Here is a 26,365-nt window from a genome sequence, read left to right as displayed (position 1 = left end):
CCCTATAAACTAAACCCATGATAGTATCTTAAATTTGGTGATAACCACTTCCTTAAAATCCCCTCCAGTTCATTGTTTAGTATCATTTGACAGTACAGTTTTTAGCTACTGATTGCATTGTTAAATAAACCACAAAATAAATAAGACGGTGGAACTGTAATTAAAGTTTTCTGTGTTTCTTACTGCATTAACATTCTGAAGGAAGTGTTACATCAGAATTTCTTGATGCTGATGCTTACTCAAGTGATCTGAGCTGATCCCAGAAAAGTGGAAACTGGAATATACCAGTTCTATTGAACAACATTGTGGTTTCAATGCAGATATTAAATTGAGCATGAAAAAAGCACCAGGACCCAGATGGTATGCTTGGTCCTTGATGTAGGGGACTTTTCTAGCAATATGCAATTATACTGTGACATACAAGCACCTTTTTTACATTAATGCACAAAAAATCTGAAACTAAAATTAGGGAATAATGTTATAATTTAAAACAGGCCTATCTACATTTCTATAACTTAAAAAATATCAGATATTTTTAATATTTCTCAGGGACTAAACAAGCCATTTTTCTGTATAAGGCAGTGTTTTAGAGTTTGAGATTTATGCACTCAGAGTTTGCAGGTGAAATTAAACTTGGATAAATGTGCTCAGCAGCTTTTTTGGGGTAGACCCACAGTTCAATAGTTTCAAGATGAAATTTGGATGACAGACAGGACCTAGTTACAGTTCAAATTTATGCATGTTATGCAAAGCTCTCCAACAAGGCACAAAAGTATATATTTGCTACTTTCCTTATTCAACTGTTTCACACCTGTGTTCATTCAGAAGGTCCATGAAATAAATCCTATGTCCAACCAGCTGTCAGAAATTTGAGATTTGCCACAAGCAGAGCAGCCATACACACTGGTGGAGTAATTTGTAGTTCTGTGCAGAAAACAGGATATATGTTAATTGTACGGCAATAGTATATTGAAGATAGCAGCTGGCTTCTGGGTTCATCAGCATTTTAGAGGTGCTTGCTGTCTGCATTATCAAGGTATATTTTTTATCTTAGGTTTGCATTACTGATGCAAAGCATGGATATCTTCGACCATTCGCATGCATCAACTCGAGGACGGATAAACCTATTTTAATAAAAATGGAGAACATAAACGAACAATTACGAGAAATCAATACCCTTTGCCAGCAATCTTCGAACGTTAACCTTGGCTTCGGCCTTAAGTAGGTTGATATCTATGGAGCATGGATATAAAACCAGAGTGATCATATCACTGAGACTTCGTCTGCTAGCTGACGGTTTTGTAGTATTGCGAAGGACGGTGTTAGAGTAGTGTGTTGGTGGGTTCGATAGAATCTTGTAATTGTTACATATTTTGTATTAGTACAGTATTAAATGCTACGATGAACACTGCAATTTATAAAAGTTTTTTAACAAAATCCGTTAAGGTGATTTCAACATTCAAGAATGCTACTTGTGTGAGGGGTGTGCACATATCTTCGGAAAGGTGAGGTTGTTCGTAAGATACTGATGTAGAATTTCGTAGCCTGTGCCGTATTCTTATAAAGCGGTCGGTTTTGTAGTTCCTACAAATTAGTTTTATGTCCGAGCTTAATGTTATATGCATCGGTTTTGTTTAGTAACACTATTGCCATTGAAACTAACGCCACTAACACCATTAATGCTCGAACGATCTTGACCACCAGGATTTACACGGAAGACGTTTGTGTATTTAATGATGATGGGCGCACTGCATGAGTTATATATTGTTGAATGAGAAATAACGTATATTATTATATCTGTGGCATACCCTGAGTATGACAACTGCAATGCTAGCCAAAATATTTGACATATTGTTGACCCAAGGGTAAAGTCAACAAAAATGTGATGTTCTATGATGATTGTTCTATGGTAATTTCTTCTCAGCCAGTAATAAGTACATCCTGCTTCAGTTAAACAAATTAGTATGGAAGAAGTATTTTTTATTTGACAGCAAAAGTGCTCTTCTGAAAAATTGAATTTTTGGTAGATATTTAACTTATCTTTGGGTCAGTGATTTGTATGTGTTTGTGTGTACATGAGCACTTTTATAATCCTTGTTTAATTTAATTTGTATTGGTTAATTTCATATCACATGCACAAATAACTTGTAGTCATTATAAACATTATATGCCTCTAGATGTTCTCTTCTTCAAAGCCATTGTGTCCTACTAAAGAAGGTTTGGATATATTTGCTTTTAAAAGTCCAATTCATATGAACAGATTTTAACCTGTTTTGTTTTGCTTGCATCCTGTGCCACAAGCTAAGAAAATGTTTGAAAGGTTATGACTTGTGATAACCTTTAACTGACTTAAACTAGTTTGGTTTGGTTGGAGGAAATAAACATAGACATCAAATGGACTTCTGCTTTTCATTTATCATTCTTCCTGTTTTATCTATACTGATTTGAACAATGTGTGCCAAAGTCTGTGATTTACTTGTTGCTCAATGTTTTGTCTGGTGCTGTATTGAAAATGACTTGATCTGGTTACTCAGTAAATATAGTACAAGTCTTGATATTACTGTCACACATGCCTGCTTGGTGTTATATGGTTTGATACTACAACTTTCTTAATTGATTCTCACATACATATAACTACAGCCTGAAAATTTTGTATTTTTAAACTGTACCATAAGGCTCCCTTCCCCCATCCCAAAGTAACCACAGTTTTTGTAAGTCTTGTATTAAATGTTTTGCTTGTGGGATTTTACAACTACAAGCTGTACCATTGTTTGAAGGTCAATGAGAAAACCTTGAAATTAATTTTCTTTGTCTGCCTTCCAACAAAACTTGTACATAGTAGAAGCAGTTGATCCAGACAAATTGATACTGGAAGGAAGGTTTATAAACAAAACTGAAAATTGTCTAGGCTTATCTCTATGTTATGATGCACAGAGGATCACATCCCAATGTATTGCATCACACTGGCAGAACAATGTATTATTCTTTCCAGTCATTTCACAAGGTTGGCAGTATATTTGCTAGCAACATTTATTTACTGTCTTCATTATTCTCTCACATATGTTGCTTGGCAGAACAAATTTCTGTTATGTAAATGGTTTTTGTCTCCTTGTTAAGAAATAATGTCATGCTTCAAGAACCACATGCACATGTGCACACACACACACACACACAGTTATACTGCTACACTCAGTGCATGGTTTTGTTTCAGATTGAAAGCGCAGATCATAGATGGTGTTAAGATTGCTAAAGATATTCGTCGTGAATTAAAAGTAGAGGTAGACGAGTGGATTGCACGGGGCAACAAGCGACCTCACTTGACAGCCTTGCTTGTGGGGGAGGATCCTGCCAGTGCTACTTATGTAAAGAACAAGATGCAGGCTGCTAGAGAAATTGGTGAGATTGATTTGTTCAGTCATGAATTCATTCATGTGTTCAATATTGCACTGTTGATAATGAATGAAGTTTTTTTCTTGGTTTATGTCATGCCACTTTGTTAACAACATAATTTGTGCAGATGTGAATGGCAGGTTGATTGTAAATGACGATTTGGAAAGGATGTGGAGCAGCTGTGCTTGGAGGGAAAGCTACAAAAAAATCAGGATACTTTGATTCTGTGCCAAGTTTCAAACCTGACACCTAATAAATACAAAGCAGCTAATAACTGCTACACCTCAATACCCAAGAAAAGTGTGAAGAAAATAATTTGATTTATGGTTGGCAGAGAACTTTGAATTCATAATATTTATTACAGGGATTGAGAGCAGAACACTCAAGGTGCCACCAAGTGTAACACAGAATGAGCTACTGGACCATATCCAGTTCTTGAATGGTGACTCTCATGTTGATGGAATCCTGGTGCAGGTATGAATCAGATTTAGTCCTGGGATAGAGACTTATGACATGGAATTTTTTTTAACATTTTAAAGAAATGTGACTACATAATGTAAAAAGAAAATCACAAAGTTTAGGTGTACATTGCATTTTTTATTAGAAGGCCCTATTGTAAAACATTTTATAAGCAAAGCAGAAATTGATTGGGTACTTGCATGATGGAAGGAAGAGAGGACATTCTTTCTGTTGAATGTGGCCTTGACTGAATGCGTGAATGTTTACACTTCTGTAGAACTCATCATTTGCAAGCTTTCTAAAAGTAGTCATTCTGCAAATGAATAATAAAACATCACATTTGAATAGGCTAAAGCTAAAATAAAATGATGTAGGTTTATACAAATAATGAGTTTAATTGTATTGTTATATCACAGTACCTGTGATTTACAGCTGCCCCTTCCAAAACACATAACAGAACGAGCTATATGCAATGCTATAGCTCCTCACAAGGACGTCGATGGTTTCAACATTGTTAATGTGGGACGATTCTGCCTGGACATGAATACACTAATTCCATGTACACCACTTGGAGTCCAGGAGCTCATCAAGAGAACGGGTATGTACAATGCAAAAAATAATTCACCAGAATATTACGAATGTAAAAGACTTTATAATTTTATGTGCATTTATGTGAGTTGTGTTTGTTTGCTAAAAGGAGGACCAGGCCATAGCGAGTGTTTGTCTGTGATGTGGACTGTTTGGTTTTATCATTTTGTCTGAAGGGGTGTTTATGTGTAGTATTTAGGGTTGTGTTTTAAATGGAACATCATGTGTGTATGATTATGGACAGTAATAGTATTTGGAAAATGTTCTTGTGGCTACCAAGCCTAGGACTGATGCTTTATAGTGCAACCTCCATGATTTCTACATACCGTAGTTAGTTGCCAGACATGTAGATACTTTTCCAAGTTCGGATTTGAGGTATGATATGTAGTTATAGTTTAAGAATAAAATTTAAATATATACAGTAAATTCAATTAATGACTGACAGTGTCGTATTTCATGTTAATTTATTCAGTTTCAAAACTAACTTATTTTCCCCTGTTAATCAGTAAGACATTATACTTCTCTTCAAGCTATGGACTGGAACTAATAAACACACAATATTAGTGAAGAACAGTTTTAAATTTAAACTTTGCATCTTAATGACATCGTCACAGCTTTTTCTGAACCAGTCTAACACTTCTGTTAGTGCATGTCCCTGATTATGATAGTGAAGGTGTAGAGAGAATTGTTTTAGAAAATGCACAACGTGGATAAATATTTTCTCTTCCCATTCAGTTTGATCTCTGTTCCCTCTTCCCAGTCGTATGAAATCCATTGATATCAGACAGTATGGTGTTGCTGCTTAGATTCTCATTTTTTGTTTTATTGCAAGCAGTTGATCTTTTCTTTCCATAGGTGTGAAAACATTTGGGAAGCATGCTGTAGTCTGTGGAAGATCAAAGAATGTTGGTATGCCAATTGCAATGTTGCTGCATGCTGATGGTTTGGGTAAGTAAAACAAGATTTTAAGTTCTCAGTCTGGCAGGTGTGAAGATGGCTGTCTTCTTGGCTGTTGTGTTGTCTAGTCTGGTAGATGTTTTCTAGCATTTCAGAGATTCCTGCTTCCATTATCAGAGTGATCACATTGGTCACCGAAGAAATGGCAAACTTCTACCAGACTAGACAACACAACAGCCAAGTAGACAGCCATCTTTATTTAAGTGCAAACAAATTTATTTGCTGCTTAAGATAAGTGTTGTCATGTTGTTTTATAAATACTGTTGTATGTGAAAATAAATTTAAGTTTTGGGATATAAGGCATGTATACAAACAAAACTTTTGTTTGTATACATGCTTTATATTCCAACTACACGGTATGCAAAGTTTTAAGATTTCTGATAATTTGACTAAAATTAAATTTACAGGTAGCTGTAGGACCTTGAGTAAAAATCCTTATTAGTTGTTGAAGTGATTTATAAATATGATTATCTGTGTTGCAGGTGAGACATCTGCCATGGATGCCACCACAACAATCTGCCATCGCTACACGCCCCCAGATCAGTTGGCATTGCTCACAAGGTCAGCTGATATCATTGTCACTGCAGCTGGTGAGTTAAGTTTAAATGAAGACAACCTTGAATCTACAACAATCCAGGATGCATTATATTAAAAGTAGAAAGATGAACTTGCCTTTCTCGTAGTTTTCAAGTTTTAAATTTCTTGTGCTAATCTTGTTTCAGGTGTACCGAACCTGATCCGAGCTGACATGGTGAAGCCTGGTGCTTGCATAATTGATGTTGGTATCACCAGGATCCACAACAAGAAGACAGGAAAGTCTAAACTTGTTGGAGATGTAGACTTTGAAGGTAAATTAATTTTTTTACTTTAATGTAGAAGTAGTTTTGGGTGGAGAATGTTGTTCGCTGAAAACAGGGATTGTGCTGCAGATTATTTAATGATGCTCTGTTAATTACAGAGGTTAATGTAGCTTCATATGAGAAATTTGAATGATGAGTTAGAAAGAATGAAAGGTGGAAGTTCTTCCTTAAGTGTGCACTATGATAACAATACCAATATTAAAATATGTATGGCTTATGTAAAAGTTCTTTCTTTGTACTCATCTGCAAGTACTGATAGAAAAATTCAGTAAAACTGATTTACACCCAGCTGGCTGCTTTCAGATGTGACATTTTTGGTTCTTACAGTAGTGAAGATGTCAGTGTTGGTCTTTTGGGTTGTGATGTGTGGACTTTTAGGTAGGTACCAAAATTTCAGAGGAATATACTGCAGACGACCAACATTGATTGCTACTTTCAGAGTTTGTAATTATTAAAAATCTTGTCCTTTCTTTCTCTCTTCACTTATTATAACTGGAATCACTGTGTGCACTCAGCTGTGAGTGAGGTTGCTGGCTACATCACTCCAGTGCCAGGCGGAGTGGGCCCTATGACAGTTGCCATGCTCATGAGGAATACGCTGATAGCTGCCAAGAAGTCGGTTGTTTATAATATTCTTGAGCCAGGAGCAGTTGTTCACAAGGAAGCTTCTCAGCTCAGGCCTTAAACTCATTCTTCATGGAGAGAATATTTGATGTTCTTACAGAATCTTTGTCTTGTGTACAGTGTCACACTTGCCAAATACAGGCTACAGTGAATGACCATGAAACCAATTGCAGCCAGTGTACATGCATGAATAGGGTTTGGGTTTCCCTTGTTTTGACACATTTTATATCAATATTCTAGTGGATTGAGTTCACATTTTGTGTCCATCATGATAACTAGGCCTACCCAGACTTTACTTAATAGCTCATACATTGTCATTTGATATTGCAGCCACACCCAGCATTAGATGTTATTTATGTTTTCTTTCATGTCTGTGATATGTTTTATTTATTTGTGGTAGTTGTGTTACCTTAAAACAGTAACCTTGGTGACTTGTTTTGCTCATGTGCTACAAAGTAGTAATGATGAGACAATTTGTTTAACCTTTTAGTATTTAAACATCTTTAGTAACAGCGTTTCTAATGAGAAGAATGTGTGTAAAACTCACAGTGAATATTACAAATTAATAGAGTGAGAACATTATATAGGAGCATCATGTTGTAAGAATTATCTAGAATGTTATTGTAATCCATCTATATATGACAGTTTAACTTTTGTATTGTATTCATTTCACTTGTGACAATATGTTTAAGGTTACAAACAGATCTTCAGGTCATCATTTCCTGTTAGTGAGGTACTACATAATAGGTGATGATGACCTGAAGATGGGTTTATAACCTGAAACATGTTATCACAAGTGAACTGAATATGAGACAAAGTGAAACTGTGGTACATGGACTGTTGTGTATAGACAGATTACAGTCATATTTTAATAGAATGAAATTTAAAGAAAGAGAAGTGCTGACAGAGTACTTATTGCTTTATATACTGGAATTATTTGATGCTGAAGCTATGAGTATGAATCCAATGTTTGTAACAGGATGAACAATTAATTTCTGTTGGCTGAGATAACCTTTATTATATTTTTATATACACAATATTACAAAATAAGTATATATATATATATATATATATATATTCATATATACACATATTAATTAATGTTTTATCTTTAATTTGTCACTACTGCTGTACATCTGTGACTTGTCTTGAAAATAGAAAAATGGCTCGTGTGTTCTCGGACACAGAAATTAGGAATAGGCAAGGTGTCAGGTTCATTGGAATCCCAGTGACCATAACAAGGATCAGGTTTTTCCATCTGGTCAGGAGCTATTTTCCTTAATGGACACGCGTGTCTGCATGAAGTCAACTGGAGTGAAATTGCACATTTTTACAATCCTGTTTCAAAAGATGGAAATAATCAGTGTATATGTAGTAAATGTGGTAATTAGAACAGTTAAAAATGAATTACACTTTGGCCCACAATATATTCATACAAACTTATCTTCCATGTCACAGTAAAGTTTCAGATTCCTGTGTAGTGTCAGGCAAATTCACGAACTTCAAATTTTATCCATACTCTCAACCCCTTTCACACGTCATGCACACTGCATCACTTGTACTTATTCCACGTGTTCATGCTGAGCCTCTGCTTCCGTCCAAGTATTCTGAACTGTTTCCACTATCCATCGCCAACACGTGGACTTGCTGAAGAAGTATATGCCACAAACAAGTATGAAAATCCATGACAGGGCAAGGCAGTAGTCATTCTCTTTGACCAGGACACTTGGCACTGGCCCACCAAAGTCTGCTGATGTCACAAACAGCTTACCTTGTGGCTCTATACCTGCACATATTTAAATCCATTGATGATCATTATCACAAAAATTGCTCATTAATAAATAACATAAAGTAGTAATCTCAACAAGAGGTATTCAAATTTTTTTAGAAAGAAATTTGAATATTTGATTTCTTTTTCAAAAATACATTGAATCCTTTCAATAAAAGGCAGCTATTACTGGTCAAAATGGCCCTAATTGGACACCTGCTCAACATGTATAAATCAAATTTTAATAAGTATTCCATGTCATATTTAAATATCTATGTGCTGACAAATGATCATGCACTGTTGCAAGACAGAAAAGGTTGTTGTTTTGAGTTTATTTCAGTTAGGATATTTAGTTTAATTATAACTTTTGCAATATATTAAAGGTATGAGCTACATTGATTCTAGATCATGACTGTAGACAGAAATGAGAGCTTCACATTCTGACCACTTTTTCCCTCGGGAAATAGTTGCCAATACTCCATTGTATAGAAAGCTGGGTGTAGTGGTGGTGAAGGTGAAGAAATTCCTAACCCTTCCAGGAACTGAACTCCAGTCATCCAAATCACAGCTAAGTCAATTTACTCTTTAGAAGTTAATAGTTTATTTGTTTATATAACGATTACAACATGGTAAGAGTGGAAGAAAGGTGAAAGCTGTATCTTCCACACTGGATAAAAGAGAGTCCAAGAAAAAAAATCTTTTATGTACTGACCAGGAATATAACCCTAGACATTCAATCTACAGCCAGTCATTTGTGAGTTACTCAGCTCACAGTGTTAATATAATGATAGAGATGAAGCTTTGTATACCGGTATATTTTGTTATAAATCTACTGAACATCTCCAAGGTGTACTCTGAATCATTGAACTTCGCAGCTGGTCGCCCATTATGAAACAGCATCATAGTTGGGACTCCAACAATTCCATACTGTGTGTTGAAGCTGAAAAAATACACAACTTAAATTGTAAATTACTATTTTTTATATTAACTTAACACTGATGCAAAAAGCACAGAGAAGCTTGACCTTGTAACTGCCATTCTCTGCAGGAAAAGAAAATTTGATATCCAGGCTTCCCAGTAAAACAGAAGCCCAAAGTTATGGTTTACCCATTATGCAAAAGAGTAAAACAATTTTAAAAGTATGTTATACATTAGGTGACAGTTTAAAGATCAAGGAGATGGGAAGATAATACTGAAATAAATATTTGAACCTTTGGGTTCCATTACTGGAGAATTATTCAGTTACATATATTAAGTTTTGTATAAATGCACAATGTAGAATATATAAACTAAATTATAAGTTGTACTTTTTGTTTATGTCAGTCAAACAGGATTTTAATTCCTAAGACTGTCCAGCAATTAACCTTAAGAAGTGTATTACCTGTGGTGTTTCATTGCATCAACAGCTGCCATTTTAATGTCTGGGAATGCACGTGAGAGAGCGTTGAAATGAGGTGCAGCCATACTGCTGAATGGGCAGTAACGAGCGTAGAATAACAGTGCAACACAGTCTGCTGTTGAACGGCGATTTGTCACATTCGGTTCAGTTACAAGAAGATTCAGCAACCTTGTAGAATTCACCAGCTGCAGATAACAACACTAGTACCATCATCATGTTAATACTCCCTAAACAACAGGAGAAACCTAAGTGTCTCTATATGAACAGCAGGTAGTCCAAACTTTAAACTACAGTAAAGTAATTTCTGTGTATGATTGTATAAGATACAGCCTACTATATGTGAGCTATAAGAACATCCTGATTTAGGGGATATGAAGGTGAGTAGTAGTGTATGCAATTAGCTGGCTCAAAACTTTGCCATGTCTGTGATTCTTTTTAATTGCAGTTATTTTCCTAATCTTTGATGCAGAAATTACATTACTTCTACTACACACGAAGTGTACAGAGTTATGCAGAAACCAATCTGTTTTAAGTTACAGGCTTACTGCATGTTTTCTTCCACTGAAGCTAAAACCAAAGGGTATTTATTACTATCACTTGTGGATAGCAGTTCTGGTCCTTTTAACATAAATGAGAAATTTAGTCAGGTAGTACTGTAAACTACCTAAGGCAGAAAATTAAAACAAGTAGAATAAGTTTCATCAGTGATGAAGTTCGCATATGTACTGATATTTCAAAATCCACTGTTATAGGAAAATTAATTGGGCTGGGCCATATTAATGCTTACAGATTATTGTTATGTAAGTGACTTAAGATAATTTCAATAATACATCCACAGAAAATGTGTTATGTGACAGTTAAGTTACAGTTGTAAGACAATGGTGCTCAAATACTGCACTTTAAAAAAACAGAATGCACAGTATCTACTATGACCTCATAATGTGGAGATATATTTTCAGCAGTATACATTTCTTCATCATTAATAAAATTACCAAAGGCATACCTCTACAGGCTGACCAACTGCCTCTCTCCCAACAGTACATGACACATCTGGTAAGTTTGTAGCATTGGTTGTGAGATTTCCACCTTCTTGCTGAAGACTGGTGACAGGAAATGGCTGTTGTTCACCATGTGCAGTTGTCTGCAACAGAACATCACCAAGAGTACCATCTTCACTAGTTGCTTCTAAACTTTCCTTAGCAATCTTAACTTGCTGTTCTTCCTCAAACTGCTTCTATAGGGAACAAATACAGAGAACATAATTAACATTCTCTATATATTAGGCATAAATGAAGCAGTGTAAATTAATATTAACCTATTTCCCAGTACTAGAAACTTTATGTTAATTATCATCTATATAGAAACATATCATATGACTTTCCCAAATTCAGTAACAAAGGGAAATAGAATTACCAAAATATATTGTAGTTCAGTGAGCACTTGAAATTTATAAAATACATCCTTAGGGTATGTATGTGTGGGTGAATTATCTCTCATATCCTTTCAGTGTCATGTCAATAAACAGGTGAAATGCAGATGTTGAAATGACCTGTGTCGTTTGCGGAAATTCTTTCCTTACAGATAACCTACATAGTTCTATAGAAAAGGCAGGAGGCTCAGAAGGAGAAAATGGATTATCATCCACTACTGAAACATTCCAGCTTTTAAAATGATTTATGTCACCAACATTTAAAAGCTGCTTACATGTAGTTCATCAATAAATTTGTTCACAGATACATCTTCCACATCAGCAGATGGCAAGTGAGAATCTACTTCATTTGAAGTCTCATCACTGGCAATTTCACCGTTTGGTGTGGCCATTCCTTCTTCATTGTAAGTAGTGCATTGAATTGCTGAAAAACATTTGCAAAAATTTAGTATAAATCACCAAGAAAATATACTAAAAGAAACAATTCTGTCTTTGGTAACCATCTACAAGACCACACGGCGTCACAGCCCAAAACCCCATTGTCAATATCTTCACCCTTGTGAAATCCTCAAAACTCAAAAACAAAATTACAATATTGATAAATACTTAACCTAAAATCCATGTACTTTGCATTTCTTACCCACTAATAAACACAAAATATTAAAACTTTTAGGCATCATCGTGGTCTTCAAAGGAACAAACAAGAGCAAGAAGAACAATTCTATTCTAGTTTTCTTAACATAAGGCCTTCAGTTAGCCCTCGCATCATCTACAAAACTTATTTTCACAATCTTGTATTCAATACTTCGTCTGCTAACGCGTGCTTCCTTTATTCAAACAGTGTCGCCAACTGGAAACTACATACCATCGCATAGAGTTACTTATCGAATAGTAAAACCTCCGTGAACTTTGCAAGGGAAATATTGGCCCGATTCGATCTTTGATGTACAATTCTTGTAGCTGTGGTGTGTGCAATTGCATTTGGGAATAGTTTACGTCAGTCAAGTTAATTCATTACAGCTTCGCGCAGTAGTTGTGTTGCAATGATTTCGTGCAGGCATGGACTAGTGTCACTTATCAGGTGATTTGAGTTAATAATTATACATACTTACGTACATTGTATATGCGATCATTCTAGCCATAAACTCACCTCATAACTGGTTACGTTTCAAGGGCATTTGTTGTGAAGTTCATTAAATGTACATATATATACTGTTTCTTAGTCCATCGTTTGCTTCGTGTTTAGGAGGCACCGAATCAAATATTGGCCAAGTGACTGGCTATCTTGATTGATACTTTTTTGTGATTTTCTTCAGGTCTATCATCTAAATGCGGTAGTAGTACGTTAGATTACGCTTATTACCATGCTGGAAAAATAATACTAGTAGAGTGTGTGTAACATTTACTCTCGGTTTTTCTAAGGTACATTTTTGAATACCAGTTGAACCTGCTGTCTTTTTTGAGGCTTTTTTCTTCTTCAGGCAAACAAGTTCTGTCAGATGGTATGAGTTTTCTCCTTACTACTCTGATCTCTTATTTTATAGGATATTATATGTGCACCCAGATTCATAGTCATTAAATAATTAAAAGACTGGTGTGTGTGTTTGGAAAACAGTAATCTTTTCTAACGTTAGTTGCTTCTGGAGTAAGAATTGTGGCAAATATTTTGTACGGTTTACTTGCTTTGTAGGTGTAATCATCCCAGAATTCTGTGTAGTGGAGGTCAGCGTCAGAAGCATACACTTCCAGATCTGCCATATGATTATAATGCTTTAGAACCCATTATTAGTGCTGAGATTATGAAGCTCCATCACTCAAAACATCATGCTGCTTATGTGAATAACCTCAATATTGCAGAGGAAAAACTGAAGGAAGCACAAGCAAAGAGTAAGAGGGGTTTATAATATACTTTGGCTTTTTTCTCATGTAAAAGGCTTTCATTTGTATATGTTCATATTTATGTATAAGAAATGCAAAGCTGAAATGTATGAATTAATCTGATTTCTGCTGGCCATGGAGGTATTTATTTACTAATTATGAGTTTGACACATACATACGTGCTCGCCCACACACAAGGTGTTTATTAGTGCATATATAAAATTATATTTTTGAAGGAAGGACAGATAATTAAGACAAATCATCATTCTGTCGCTCTGAGTAGGATTGTATTTCAAAGATTGGAGACCTTTTCAAAGTTCTGAATGACTGATATGATACAATTGTTGCAGATTGTGTTAGCACTATCATCAGCCTGGCTCCTGCTCTCAAGTTTAATGGTGGAGGCCACATTAACCACACAATCTTCTGGCAGAACCTGTCTCCTACTGGAGGAAGCCCAAGCAGTTGGTTTTCAAATGTTATGTTGTTTAGTTACTAAGGGAGTACCATGCATGTTATGAAGATTCTGAAAACATTTCTTTGTCCTTATGTAACTTTATCAGACACACTAAGATCTGCTCTTATTTGTTGCTAAATAACTTTTGAAATATATAACATCATTAAATAATCTACAGACGTATGTTAATAATTTCTTTCTTTCTTTTAAGAAAATATGAAAAGGGTGAAATTCTTGCTTGGGTATAATAAGATTTGTTCTCCTGCATTTTACTGTGGAATTCAAATTCATTGTGACAGAAATTTTAGTTACCAATATGTGTGCACCCAGATCCCATAAATTACATTTCACTTTTAGAATGCTATATAGCAGAAGGATGTGACACGGATACCTATATGTTTATAAATAATTCTTCACAGATGAGTTGGAAGAATCCATTAAGAAAGATTTTGGCTCGCTTGACAACTTGAAAGCACAACTGTCAGCAGTATCTGTTGGAGTTCAAGGTTCTGGTTGGGGCTGGCTGGGCTACAACAAACAGACGAAGAGACTTCAGTTAGCATCCTGTCCTAATCAAGACCCTTTGGAAGCAACAACAGGTTAGTTTCACTAAGAATCTGTGTAAATTACATACAAACATTCTTTATTCCTGAAAGCCCAAGTTACACATTCTTTATAGGCTTGATGGTTTAACACTTGATATAAGAAGTATGTAACATTCACACAGCAGTTATACGTGGTTTGGAAATTAAATTGGAGAAGTTCTGTACAGAGTTTATATTTTCAGTAACACAGTTTAGGTGTTCATCTGGTAAATTCACTTTATTTTTATTGAAATAAAAAAACTTTTAGTATCTTTTTACATACATGTTCTGGGTGCGAAACATGGTCTCTCACTCAGAGAGAGGAACACATTGCAGGTGTTTGAGAACAGGGTGTTGAGGAGGATATTTGGTCCTAAGAGAGAAGACGATGGGGCATGGAGAAAACTGCATAATGATGAGCTTAAAAATCTGTACTCCTCCCCCAGTATTGTCAGGGTGATTAAGTCGAGAAGAATGAGATGGGCGGGGCATGTAGCACGCATGGATGGGACAAGAGGTGTGCACTGGGTACTGGTTGGGAAACCTGAAGGGAAGAGACCGCTGGGGAGACCTAGATGTAGATGGGAGGATAATCTCAGGCGGGATCTATGGGAGATAGGAGTCGAGGGAGACTGGATTTTGTTGGCCCAGGACAGGGTCTGGTGGAGGGCTTCTGTTAATTCGGTGATGAACCTTCGGGTTTGGTAAGCCATCTAGTTAGTTAGTTAGTTCTACAGATACATATATACCCCATATCATTACAAACTCTCTAAAATATTCTCATTTGTATTTACTACCATTCTCTTTCTTTAGTTTGTGATTACAGAAAATAATTTTAGATGTGAGTCTATGAATGTTCATGTCACTACCTTTTATTTTCGATTACTATGGTCTCAATTTTAGCTTCTTTCTGTTTTTACAGGTCTTGTGCCACTCTTTGGCATTGATGTTTGGGAACATGCTTACTATCTGCAGTATAAGAATGTTCGACCTGATTATGTGAAGGCAATCTTTGATATTGTAAATTGGAAGGATGTTGCAGAGAGGTTTGCCAAAGCAAGATCTGGATAAATTAGTTGTTATGTCTGGGGTTACTGTTGGATTTATCCTATGGATAGTTATGAATTTTCTAGTAAACTTTATGATAAAGGAAAGTAATCAGCATGCATTGCATAATGGATGAAGATGTTGTTCCTCTTGATGTGTACCAAATTATGTGGAGTCAAATAGTTATGTAATTTGCTGTGTAGGGTCATAACTATTGTAGCACTAAATTTCATTCCAAGTAAACTCATGACTTCCTACAGCATCAATATTTTCTTACCCCACCTGCTCATTACAGCAAAAGTATAAAAAAATAATCATATGTAACTTCTGGTTTAGTTTCTTGTACTTTTCTATGTAAAAGTACTCTGTGTACCTACTGTATGCTGTATATTGATGAGGACTGTCATTTAGTGTTATTAGTTTGATACAATATGATATTGAAAATATTTTGATATCAGTATGAAAAATTCATGATGGCTTATTTGATTTCTGTGTATGTTACGTTCAGTGTGATATTTGTAAATGAAAATCTGAACTTGCTTGTTTGCATTGTAACAGTTTAAGCTATTCTTATATAAGCTTCAGTTTTTCTAACCTGACTTTTTATCTGATTTTCCTTGGCCAATGAAATATTTTTATATTGATATCAATATGAAAATCCTTATCAGTTGATATCTCTGAAATTAAGAATCATGTTAATTCACTTTTGAATAGCATATAAAATATATAACAGTGAAGGTACCCCTGAACACCACACTAAAGATATATAGGGGATATGGATGAGAAATCCTATGAAATCTCTTCAAGTTCTGAAGTATAAAAATACATGAAACTTTACCCCCTTCCCACTTCACACATTGAGTACATACTTCTAGTCACAGGAGTAACTTCATGCAAAGGAAGGATGAAATTGCTTGGGATGAAATCATTTATTATTATGTTATGTTTTCAACATTATTATGTATAACTTTGTTATGTTAGATTGCAAAAACTGTTTTGTGAAGGCAGAACGTTGTAAAATTAGCTTGTGGCTAATGAATATTCATTATATTGAATATAATAATGATATGCATTGGTATCTGCAGTCTATACCCAGGTTGATGTTCTGTCTTAACTCTCTTGAGCTGTAAAGATGTAGTGTGATGGATTTGTAAAACTTTATTTGCAGTTTCAAAGTACTGCAGTCATTTCAAACATTTATGCAGCTTGATAGTGCATGTGCACATTTACTTCTAATGAATGGATCTTCAGTAGCAGCTGTGAAATTTGAGCATTTTTTTTGTCTACCTCAAAGTACTGAATTAAAAAGATTGTGTGAAAATATATTTCTTACAGAAGAAGGAAACAAATTATGTAAAAATAGTTTTGATGTCTGTATAAAGTAGTCATATTGCAAATGGCAGCTGTGGTTTGCTGGGAATAAATTTGACACATTTTTAGTTCATTTATTTATTGTTCCTTGTATAAAATAATTGTTGATTGTGATCTTGTGCAGTCTGCCCTATTTTGCTGTGTGTGGATGGTAGTACACAGCAGCGGTCGTCCATTAATCTTACAGACCATTGCTTACATAGTGTTTATTCTCATGGCAGTCACATCACAAAACTCTGTGTATATCTTACAAGAAATGCCAAATACACCAACTCCCCCATTAAATAACTAGGAGTTTTTGTGTTGTTCTTGAAGTAAATTAATTGTGTGGTGTCATAACATATTTATACTATAACATACATACCTGCTTGCCAGCATATGTGAGAATAATGATGTTCACAACATCCAGTTTGCCTGGATTTATGCAAAAAATTCTAAAAATATCAACTTCAGGTGTATAGATGTTTTCCCTCATGTTGTGTTATAAATTTGAATATACCATTGTGTGTTTTGAAGAAATGTAGGCAGTTACTGAACTGTGTTAACCTTTGTGTTTATTTTATATAGTATATTTGAAATTGTAATATAAACTCTTTCAGTATAGTTGGTACATATTCATGTAAGGAAACCTCAATAAATCATTGTGAAATTATGATTAAAGAAACAATCTGGAGAACATTATAATTTCAATATGCTTTCAGAGTTTGTTTATGCAAGATTTTCTAACATCAGCTTTGTAGCAAGGTTTCTTTTTTAAATCAGAGGAGTTGTGCTATTTGTATTTGAGATCTACAATTGTTATGTGAGTGAATAATGTTTCAGTTTATTTTTGATCTGCCCTATTTTGCTGTTATGCTCTGTTAGAATGCTTTATATAGCAGAGAAACAAACACCTTGCCTGAATAAAAACATATTTATGAATTACTTTTGTAATATAACCATCATACCTAGAAAGAAAGTGAGGGTAAGAGAACACTTAAAAGTCATAGACAGATTGGAGGGTAATATAAAAATGGAGCTTGCAAACAGTGAGAAGATGTGAAGTGGATTCATGTAGTTTAGGATAAAGACCAATATCAGGTTGCTGTGAACACAGTAATGAATAATCAGATTACATAATAGAAAAAGTTAGTGCACATTAATGTGGGCATTGCCAGGAGGAAAACTGTAATTTTGCATTATAGTTTTCTCACCTGTGATGTAGAGTACATGTGTACGATTTTTCACTAACATGTCCTGACAAGAATATGATACTTCCTTTAGCCTGTGTACAAATTGTAATATGAAATGCTACGTTTATATAATGTAAATTGGCTATTTTTCACTAAATGTGTCATTATTTAACCAAGTTTAACTACCTTGTAGAAGCCCGTTAACATTTGTACCAACGTTACATATAGTTTTCTCCAGTCTTGCTTCCTCCATGTTTTATCTCAGCTGTTTTTGGCCGGTACAATTCGTCTGTTGGCTGGTTGTTCACAGCAGTTCTAGTTACGAAGTAGTTCTGATTTATGTTGAGTAAAGTGAACTTTATTATTCTGAGAATTCTCCAACAGGTAATACGCCAATCTGTCATATTCATTGTCAAAAGTATCAGTTTTGTTGATATGAGTTTCCAAGGGTTGATATTTCCTGTCATGGGGTTATGGTCTAGATTGTGGCGCCGTGTAATCTTGTGATGGTTACTGGTGCTTCGGAGGAACGTATCAACTCGGTATTCAGGGTATTTACCCCCAAAATGGAGGCTTTAAGATTCTCTGAAACGTTGGTAACCACCTACTAGAAGACATATTTATTTTTTTATATTTCAGATGTATCAGGTTTTGGTTATATATAATTTTGAATTTTTCTGAACAGCTCAGAGTTTATATCACAAATTTTAGAAAACTCTTTATTCCTTAATGTGCATTGTTATTTATAATAGACGTGTATTGCTTACTGACAGCTGGTTGTAAATCTGTAATTATTTAATGTATTTAATCTATATGAGTCCAAGTGACACATCTGTGAATGCAGTCCCCATATGTCATTATAGTTGCCACTGGTTGTAAATACAGTTTTGCCATGAAATAACATTGTTTACATTCCAAAATACATTGGTTTTTTTATTATCCCAGTTTGCTCTCAATGGATAAAAATAGGATTGTGAGATTTCTATGCTGTGTGCCACTACAACTTTGAATAACTCACCAATTTGCACGAAATTTATTATGAGCTTTATGCAAGTAGTGGTCACCTCTTCTCTTGTATGGTCCTGTTCGGTTTTCTGAGATTAAAGACTAGGCTACGTACTTGATGATGGGTTGATTTCTCCCAGGGCAGGATTTTTGTATTTTCCACAATGTACAGAAAGACTCTGGGACCCATATAGCTCCCTTGTCAGTGGGTATTGGGGTTCTTTCCTCAAAGGTAAAGTTATTTTCAGTGTGAAGCTAGAAGCTAGCCACTTACCTTTTTCTACTGTCAACATTAAAAATACATGATGGTGTACCATCTGTACGTCACTCATGTGCATAGTGCGGTGCATAGTTAAATACCAGGAACAACTTTACTTCATGCACAAACATTTGACAATAACACCTCTTAAAGCAGAGATGTACAATGTGAAATACGAAAGTGTTTTTAAATTATATTAAATAAAGAATCCCATAAAAATTGCCTCAAACCTCTTCATTACTCACGATTTAAGAAATAGTGTATGAAATTGCTTGGCTATCTTGTTCTGTCCAGAACATCTATAATATACTTTGTAAACTTTAGATGTGGAGCAAACAGATGAAAGCAACTGGCATATCGTACCTGATTTTGAACATTTGCAATTTATTATTACATAGATCTTCATTCGGTATGATCAACAAAGTAATTTTAACTTGTTTCCGCCTTTTGAGACTTGCAAGAAATACATTGCACATACCTCCATTGCAAGACATGTTTATGTGGCGGAGTGGAATAAAGAAATGAAGAAAAGGTGGCCAGAAATTCTCTTGGGATTCATACAACTTGCGTTAAGGAAGACAAGTTTGCATGCAAATGTAGGTAGCTTATAAAATGTTTAAAAGCATTTACCATTAGGTGCCTATAGTGCATCAGAGCATTTGTTGAACACATAGCACATCTGTAGTGAATAATTTATTATTGTTCATTATGCAAGACGAACATTACTGTGTGCTGCTCATGAACGTCTCTGTAAAGAGAATTTCTGTATTTCACTTTCGTAATAAGATTCTTATTTTATAGTTATGGTCGGTTAAAGTGTAATTTGTGTATTTTTGTAATTGTTTCGTGCATGTAGCGTAATGTGTAAATTGTGAATCCCAGTGATGCGTGAGTTTTTTTTAAAGCGATTGTTATTCACGTTCTCAGACATCCGCGTTATTTCGGGCTTGCGCCGTATATTTTGAGGAGGAAGCTTCCTATTGATTTTAGGAGACTTCTTCATGATATTCACTAGATCTAAATTCCAGAAAAATAAGACAGTTTAATAAAGAGAGTTTAACAAATTCTTGCTTTCGATGAAAGTTATTGAGTACTCATACCACGGTCACGTTCGTCTCGCGTACACAATACCCATTATTTTAGGGTAGATGGGCTGGACATGTATATTTTGTGTTCTGTGAAAAAGATAGACTTTTATAATTTTGGTTGGGAAGCTTCTAGAGGAAGACAAAAAGAATTTGCAGAATAGTTGCAATAAGGGGAAGCAGTTTAACTGCTGAAAAAAATCGATTCCTTTAAAAACGTTTTGACATAATGCAATTAAAATGTTTACATACCATTTTAAAGCTCATGTACGTACTATTATATTTGTAGCCTATTGTCTAGCGCAAATAGACCTATGAGGAAGTGGTTTGGATAAAATGACCTTCGGCCTCTATAGGAGGCGTGGAATTGCTTGAATGGACCACGCCTCCATTTCTGAATGAGATTAAGATCAATTTTCACGCACATAAGGAACAACAGACAAAATGGCAGTCTAGTATATTTTAATATTTACGCACTTGTACATTTTGCAGCGCTTTTGTTAGATCAGGGTGATCTCTGAAAAGGGAAGCCAGATATTTGATCGTAAGATCTTCTGAATTGAAAGCCCTGACGCTCAGGCCGACTGAACTATTCGTGGAATTGATGACGTCGTCGTTTGAAGGACCAGCTCCACCATTGTGGCACCACTGTATGAGTCACTGTTACCCCCACCAGCACCACAGAAAGGAAATGCCCCAATAGAAGTAGCGAATTATCGTGTACCAGAAGCTCTGACCTCATTAAATTGACGAAAACACGTTTGGAAGCTAAAGTTCTGGAAATAACTTCTTTCTTTTCTCTAAATTAAAAAAAGTAGCCGGTCGGGAATTTTGTGTAAGAATAATATACTTTAGTAAGCCTATAGATTTCAACCACATGAAAATTTATCATAAGTAGCCGACTGGTCCTATCAATCCAATTTGTCACTCAGCCCAGTCATTCAACCCAGCCCGATTGATCAAGTACTCGTTCCGGTCGTTCATTAAATCCAACCATGTCAATCCAGTGAAAGTAAAACTGCGTCTTCGCTAAAACCCACGTCATGATGGCATATATAGTGGTCGTGGAGGTAGGGCTCATCTTGTTCTAGACTTTCACACCCCTTCAAATGTTACCCCCAGCTTGATTGTTGGTATAAGTCTCGAAGCTGTGTGGTTTTATTTGTGTGTGAGGAGATTTTAATACAGGTAACACCTGTGTGGGAATCATTTGCAACTACTTGCTACCGGTAGACGATGACCTCGCAGCAGCTGCTGTTGAACTCGGTCCGGGTGATAAATTGCCTGACGTAATGCTGGATGTGGATGTCCTAGCAGTGACATGCAACTTCACTGTACGAAACCGGAAGCACTCCCCCAGTATAAAAGATTTCCTTAAAAACGAAAGTATTGTTTGACTGTAGAAGGTCCGCTCGTATTTGCGTCTGCGTGCTTCCTCTAGCTGCTTAACGCCGTTGTTGCTCAAACTGTGCTTACGTACGAACATAATAAATGTATCATTTGAATAAAAATTTCCTTGGATATTATCCATCGTCTAGTAAAATATAAAAACGTAAAACGACGTTTCGGAGATGGGACTCAATCTCCGTCTTCAGGTTCCTACACAGTTGGGCCCACTAGATAGAGCTAATCCCTATCTCCGGACCAAAGTCCCATCTCCGAAACGTCGTTTTACGTTTTTATATTTTATATTTTATTAGACGATGGATAATATCCAAGGAAATTTTTATTCAAATGACTCTTCACCATCGTCAAGAAGTTTTAGATTTGATATAATAAATGAATAATTAAATGCGCACACCTAGAAATGCATAATTTTTGTGTTAATATTCTCATTGTCGTGATGAGTCCTGATTATCTTTAGAAGGTCCTCGAACTTTACCACAGTCATGTCTGCTGTTCAAAAGTCTTATTAATGTCGTGTGTCCACGTTTTCAGATGTTAATGGAATCGTTTATGACGTGCGTAGATCCGAGTGAAGCTCACAGCATCACTCCGATAATTTCCTCTCCAAGGAAATGGGACAATTTCCGGGACACCATATTGGAGTTCCAGTCAAATGTCCGTATATTAATTAGTCATGCGTTCTTTGTTGATTTTTTGTTTTTGTTTCCCATAATAAGGAAATCGCTTACGTAGGCGTGATGTGGTGTAAGTAATATTGTCGAGTTTTCATGCACATTAATTTCATGTAATTTATTGCTGGACAGGCTACATTAATTGTTTAGTGTGGTGTGGAGATTTAATTACAGAGGACGCAAATCTTCACAGGTATTCGCAATGTTTACGCGTCAGTGTGGACGGCGTGCAACTCTGTTGAGGTTTACCCCTGCACGCCGCTGTGTATACTTTTCGCATAACTCATGTGCTGGAGAAGTTGCCGTGTGGTGCAGGCGACTTTGCTTCTGAGTTCTCGTTTTGATGCTGCGTTTTAACTCTGTACAGCAACGGTCTAGTTCCTTTTACGAGGGATAAGTATCAACTTTTCGTCTAGACGCTGATTTCTCATTGCGGAGACCAGAGTTCAGTTTCGGTTGAGTTCAAGTGAGATTCGAGGTGAACGAAGTGGCACTGGAAGCAGGTTTCTCCGAGTTCTTCAGTTTTTGTCTGCTATTTGTCATTCCGCCATTGCTCCACGCTCGTCTATCACTTCCCCACGATTTATGACAGCCCTCACCAAGCAATGCATTATCAGACGCTCGGTCCTAAGTTAGGGGCTTCACTTTAGTCCAACACTTGACTATTATCGGAATAAATGTAGTCTTTTTATACATTTTAGCTAACAAATATAAACATGTTTCTACTGCCGATGGTACAATGAAAAAGTAGCATGTGTTCATGAATTGTATCGATATCGATACAAAACAGACTGAGATGAGACCGGAAGTTTATTGGTGGTGTGACGTGTAATGCTGAAAACGAGTGACTGGGAAATTGAATTACAGGGAGTGTAAGTGAATTCAGACTTCAGAATTCAATTCTCACGGTCTAGTGATGTGAACACCCTATCCTGTAACGTGTCTAGCCCTCACACATACAAAATTAAATTTGATTATCGACATGATAGCTCGTGTGTAGGATTATCCATGTAGAAAGCGGTGGGGTTAGCGCGGCAGTGAAGTTAAGATACAGACATGAGACTGGACAGATACCTTTATATGATTTTGCTCTAAGGATAGTGGGTAATGGTGATACGGGCAGGAGACGGCATGTAGATACTAGCCAAAATTGATTTCCTCTAGGGATCGTGGGGGGTGTCGAATTTCCTAGGCTGTGTTTTTTATTTGTGCTGATCTCACACACTCCTGCTTTGTATTACGTAGGTTTTCGTTTCGAATCTCGGCTGGGTGATCAGTTGTCTTGGCGGGTTTCCTCAGCCATTGCAAAAACATTCCAGGGTAGTGTTGTAGAACAGGTCACTTTCGCATCATTACCAATTCGCTGTTCGGATTAATAGTTTCACTTTCGACGCCGTATAACTGTTGACACAGCTTCGTTGAATTATCAAGTTGGCCTAAATAAATTACTTTATGTGTTTCAGAATTATCTCTGTCTATACACGTGTTATCTGGGGGTGAACTCATCTGTGTATGATGTGGTTTTCATTTTGGTCCTTACCCCTGCGTTACATGAAGCTCAGATCGAGCTGTATCTCAGAAACGGTTTATTATACGGAAATTTATACTTATAAAATGTAGATCTTAAAATATATTTCCTTTATTTGAAATATTTTAGTATGTTGTGACAAGTTTGCTGTTATGGATATGCTCTAATATTTCTACTGCTCATTTGCTATATTGCTGCTTTATTCTGTGCTTGTCTTCGTATATAGCTGTTGGTTGCGCCGAAATTATTTTAATGTCGTCGGTTCGGATTCCTTTAAGATATCGCAGTAGGAATTGCATTCTAAGGTAAGATGCGTCACCTTCACCACTCTTGGCAGACGGACAGAGCCAAAACTCACCTTGTAATGGGAGGTTTAAAATCGATACTTACACTCCCGAGGCATAAATTGCCGTATTTCAGGTAGCTTACTGAAGCACATTTAGTATAGCCTGAACTCGTATTCGATTAATCCGATTACAGCGAAATTTAAAGGCATAAATGAAATGTACACAGCTGTAAGTTATTTGATTGGTTCGGAATGTTATTGGATACTCATATTGTCAATGATTTTACTGCATTTATGGAAGCTGAAGTTCACAGATGCGTTCACAAACGCATCAACTGTTCCCTGTATTGAACCAATTGAATTCAGCGTATGGGGTTTATCAAAATTAATCCTTTCAGTTTGGTGTATTTCTCTATTCCCGAATTATATGTCTTCGTTTTGTTTATTTTCTAAAAATTAAATTACTTATCTTAAGATTTGTAGGCGATAGTTATAATTCTAGTTACATCCAGTTTTGTATATTTTTTTAATTATAAAATTGCATCTCATTTTTCTTTTCTTCTCATGCTAACGACCCTCTTACCTGAGTAAGAGGAGTGATATAAAATTGTTTAAACATTTGTTAAATATAAAAAAATGTATTTGGTTGAATGAGCTTAAATTATTGTCCATTATAAAAATAGATCTTAGATTTTCGTTTCGCTGTATAGGTCCGTTAAGCAGATATTGATCAATAACTGCCCTGCACTCTTAATGTTAAAGACGATTCTATCATGTTGGTGAGAAAATGTTAACTGGAGTGACGTCGTGTTTTCCGCGGAGTGTTATCTATTAATGGACTAATGCAGTGTCATTACAGCTTTACGTAGAGCGGACAGTCCAGAGCTACTTTGCATGGGACAGTTTTTTTTCGCGCAACTTCGTTATTAATTTATATCCCGCTGAAGGTTATGTTGTCGAACTTCAGCTGTGGAACAAAATTCAGCCTGAGTCCTTGTGACATGCCCAAAATTGAATTACAACAGACCATCTCCGAACGCCTTATGTTAGGTTAGGTCGTAAATCACACTGCCACAGCCAGAACGCGCCATTGGTCGAGTTCCTAGTCGTGAATGTTACTTTAATAAGTGATTTCTGTTGTAATTAACATTTTGTATTATTACATTTCTTCGCTTGTTTTTCATTTATCGGACGGAAGTCTAAAGAAAAATTCCAGATCGAGAAAACATTCTATATTAATATTTAATTGTGAAATATGTTAAAGGAACTGCTTGTAGATGGCAGCAGGGTTGCCAATGGCCGTATTGATTGGTTGGCGGAGCGTTGACTTAGTCTGTGATTGGTCTGAGCCCGCGTGACGTAGAGCGTTTTGCTGGTATTGATTGTCTCAGCTGCTGTGCATTGTTGGACAGTTGAACCACGTGACCTTCTTTCCTTTTCTCCACTTCAGTGACCTTTCTGCGCAACAAAAACGCATGCGCTATGACGTCATTCGATTCTCCAAAATTTCCCCGGCCGTGTCAGACATCTTGGGGAACAATATTGTGCAGGGTGGAACAACAGAATGTCGAGTTTCGAGGGAGGGTTGGTTTCTCTGTGCGGTTTAAAAACTAGACTGTGATAGTTTTGTTTGCGAATAGCGAGTTATATTATTTAAAAAAATACAAGGTAAGAACTCTAAATGCTCTAAGTGCTCTAAATTCATTCTAATTGTGACGTCACAAGTGTGTAGGCGTAGTGTGAGACGGGCTGCATCTTGCAGACGCTGTTAAGAATCTCAAGTGATTCCAGCCTGTTGTATTAACTCAAACCACAGCGTACTTTTATACAGGTTTGAAAACTTTATCCACAACTTTAATAATTCTCACACGTTAGAACTGAATGTAAGTATACACAGAGTGGTTTAGTGCGTTCCATCTTGAACAGGCAGGGATGTGGAATCTAACATACCACTTGAATATGCTAAAATGTTTGTTTTTACAGAAACATTAGTGCATAAATGGGACTAAACTGTGTTGAATGTTCGATAAACCATTGAACACTCGTAACTCTGCGTTAAAACGGTTAAAGGTTAATGTGTCTTTGTAAATAATTTAATTCATGTGTATAACAATATTATAAAACCCAGTTAAAGCCCTATT

General features: G+C 36.0%; 4 protein-coding genes across 22 annotated transcripts in view; 3 read left to right on the top strand and 1 right to left on the bottom strand.

Annotated features, from left to right (window-relative positions):
* Positions 1-1,090: 1,090 nt before the first annotated feature.
* Positions 1,091-9,946, top strand: Nmdmc (NAD-dependent methylenetetrahydrofolate dehydrogenase). Its single transcript, XM_022060673.2, has 8 exons — positions 1,091-1,505; positions 3,212-3,396; positions 3,755-3,864; positions 4,282-4,447; positions 5,293-5,385; positions 5,877-5,984; positions 6,117-6,242; positions 6,770-9,946. The coding sequence occupies exons 1-8, from the start codon at positions 1,402-1,404 to the stop codon at positions 6,937-6,939; spliced, it is 1,062 nt and encodes a 353-aa protein (XP_021916365.1). The 5' UTR covers positions 1,091-1,401; the 3' UTR covers positions 6,940-9,946.
* On the bottom strand, positions 8,239-12,307 carry bug (thioredoxin domain-containing protein bug). Of its 2 annotated transcripts, none has more exons than XM_022060674.2 (6): positions 12,115-12,307; positions 11,750-11,898; positions 11,049-11,279; positions 10,028-10,230; positions 9,456-9,586; positions 8,239-8,664 (listed from the first exon to the last, which is right to left on the bottom strand). In XM_022060674.2, the coding sequence occupies exons 1-6, from the start codon at positions 12,152-12,154 to the stop codon at positions 8,441-8,443; spliced, it is 978 nt and encodes a 325-aa protein (XP_021916366.1). In that variant the 5' UTR covers positions 12,155-12,307; the 3' UTR covers positions 8,239-8,440. The 2 variants fall into 2 exon arrangements, with proteins under 2 accessions (XP_021916366.1, XP_021916367.1); XM_022060675.2 differs by having other exon boundaries at positions 11,049-11,186.
* Positions 12,308-12,370: 63 nt separating this feature from the next.
* Sod2 (superoxide dismutase 2) lies at positions 12,371-16,884 on the top strand. The gene is made up of 5 exons (XM_022060676.2): positions 12,371-12,555; positions 13,165-13,361; positions 13,703-13,816; positions 14,229-14,408; positions 15,316-16,884. Exons 1-5 carry the CDS (start codon positions 12,518-12,520, stop codon positions 15,462-15,464), a joined length of 678 nt encoding a protein of 225 aa, XP_021916368.1. The 5' UTR covers positions 12,371-12,517; the 3' UTR covers positions 15,465-16,884.
* A 995-nt stretch (positions 16,885-17,879) lies between these two features.
* unc-104 (kinesin family member unc-104) overlaps positions 17,880-26,365 on the top strand; it is a 62,588-nt gene continuing 54,102 nt past the window's right edge. For 11 of the 18 annotated variants that reach the window (XM_087359079.1, XM_087359078.1, XM_087359082.1 and 8 more), the window contains exon 1: positions 25,738-25,892. The gene's annotated coding sequence lies outside the window, so the exon portion shown is untranslated. Of the gene's footprint in view, positions 18,368-25,737; positions 25,893-25,925; positions 26,108-26,365 lie in introns of those variants that run through there. The other 7 variants (XM_087359085.1, XM_087359086.1, XM_087359068.1 and 4 more) reach the window with 4 other exon arrangements.

Source organism: Zootermopsis nevadensis, unplaced genomic scaffold, assembly GCF_977971745.1.
Source record: "Zootermopsis nevadensis isolate Lab colony 2312 unplaced genomic scaffold, Znev_1.0 Znev_ptg000030l, whole genome shotgun sequence".
Lineage (NCBI taxonomy): Eukaryota > Metazoa > Arthropoda > Insecta > Blattodea > Termopsidae > Zootermopsis > Zootermopsis nevadensis.
Note: the sequence above shows the minus strand (reverse complement) of the source record. Positions and strands in the feature narration are given on the sequence as shown.

Bases quoted from the DNA above. Each gene is read 5' to 3' on its own strand.
- Nmdmc (XM_022060673.2), top strand. From the start codon at position 1,402: ATGAACACTGCAATTTATAAAAGTTTTTTAACAAAATCCGTTAAGGTG. The intron at 1,506-3,211 runs GTGAGGTTGTTC...GTTTTGTTTCAG, and splicing joins GTGCACATATCTTCGGAAAG to ATTGAAAGCGCAGATCATAG. The intron at 3,397-3,754 runs GTGAGATTGATT...TATTTATTACAG, and splicing joins GCAGGCTGCTAGAGAAATTG to GGATTGAGAGCAGAACACTC.
- Sod2 (XM_022060676.2), top strand. From the start codon at position 12,518: ATGATTTCGTGCAGGCATGGACTAGTGTCACTTATCAG. The intron at 13,362-13,702 runs GTAAGAGGGGTT...CAATTGTTGCAG, and splicing joins GAAGGAAGCACAAGCAAAGA to ATTGTGTTAGCACTATCATC. The intron at 13,817-14,228 runs GTTGGTTTTCAA...AATTCTTCACAG, and splicing joins TACTGGAGGAAGCCCAAGCA to ATGAGTTGGAAGAATCCATT.
- bug (XM_022060674.2), bottom strand. From the start codon at position 12,154: ATGATGCCTAAAAGTTTTAATATTTTGTGTTTATTAGTGG. The intron at 11,899-12,114 runs GTAAGAAATGCA...AATGTTTTTCAG, and splicing joins TATTTTGTGTTTATTAGTGG to CAATTCAATGCACTACTTAC. The intron at 11,280-11,749 runs GTAAGCAGCTTT...TGTTCCCTATAG, and splicing joins AATTTATTGATGAACTACAT to AAGCAGTTTGAGGAAGAACA.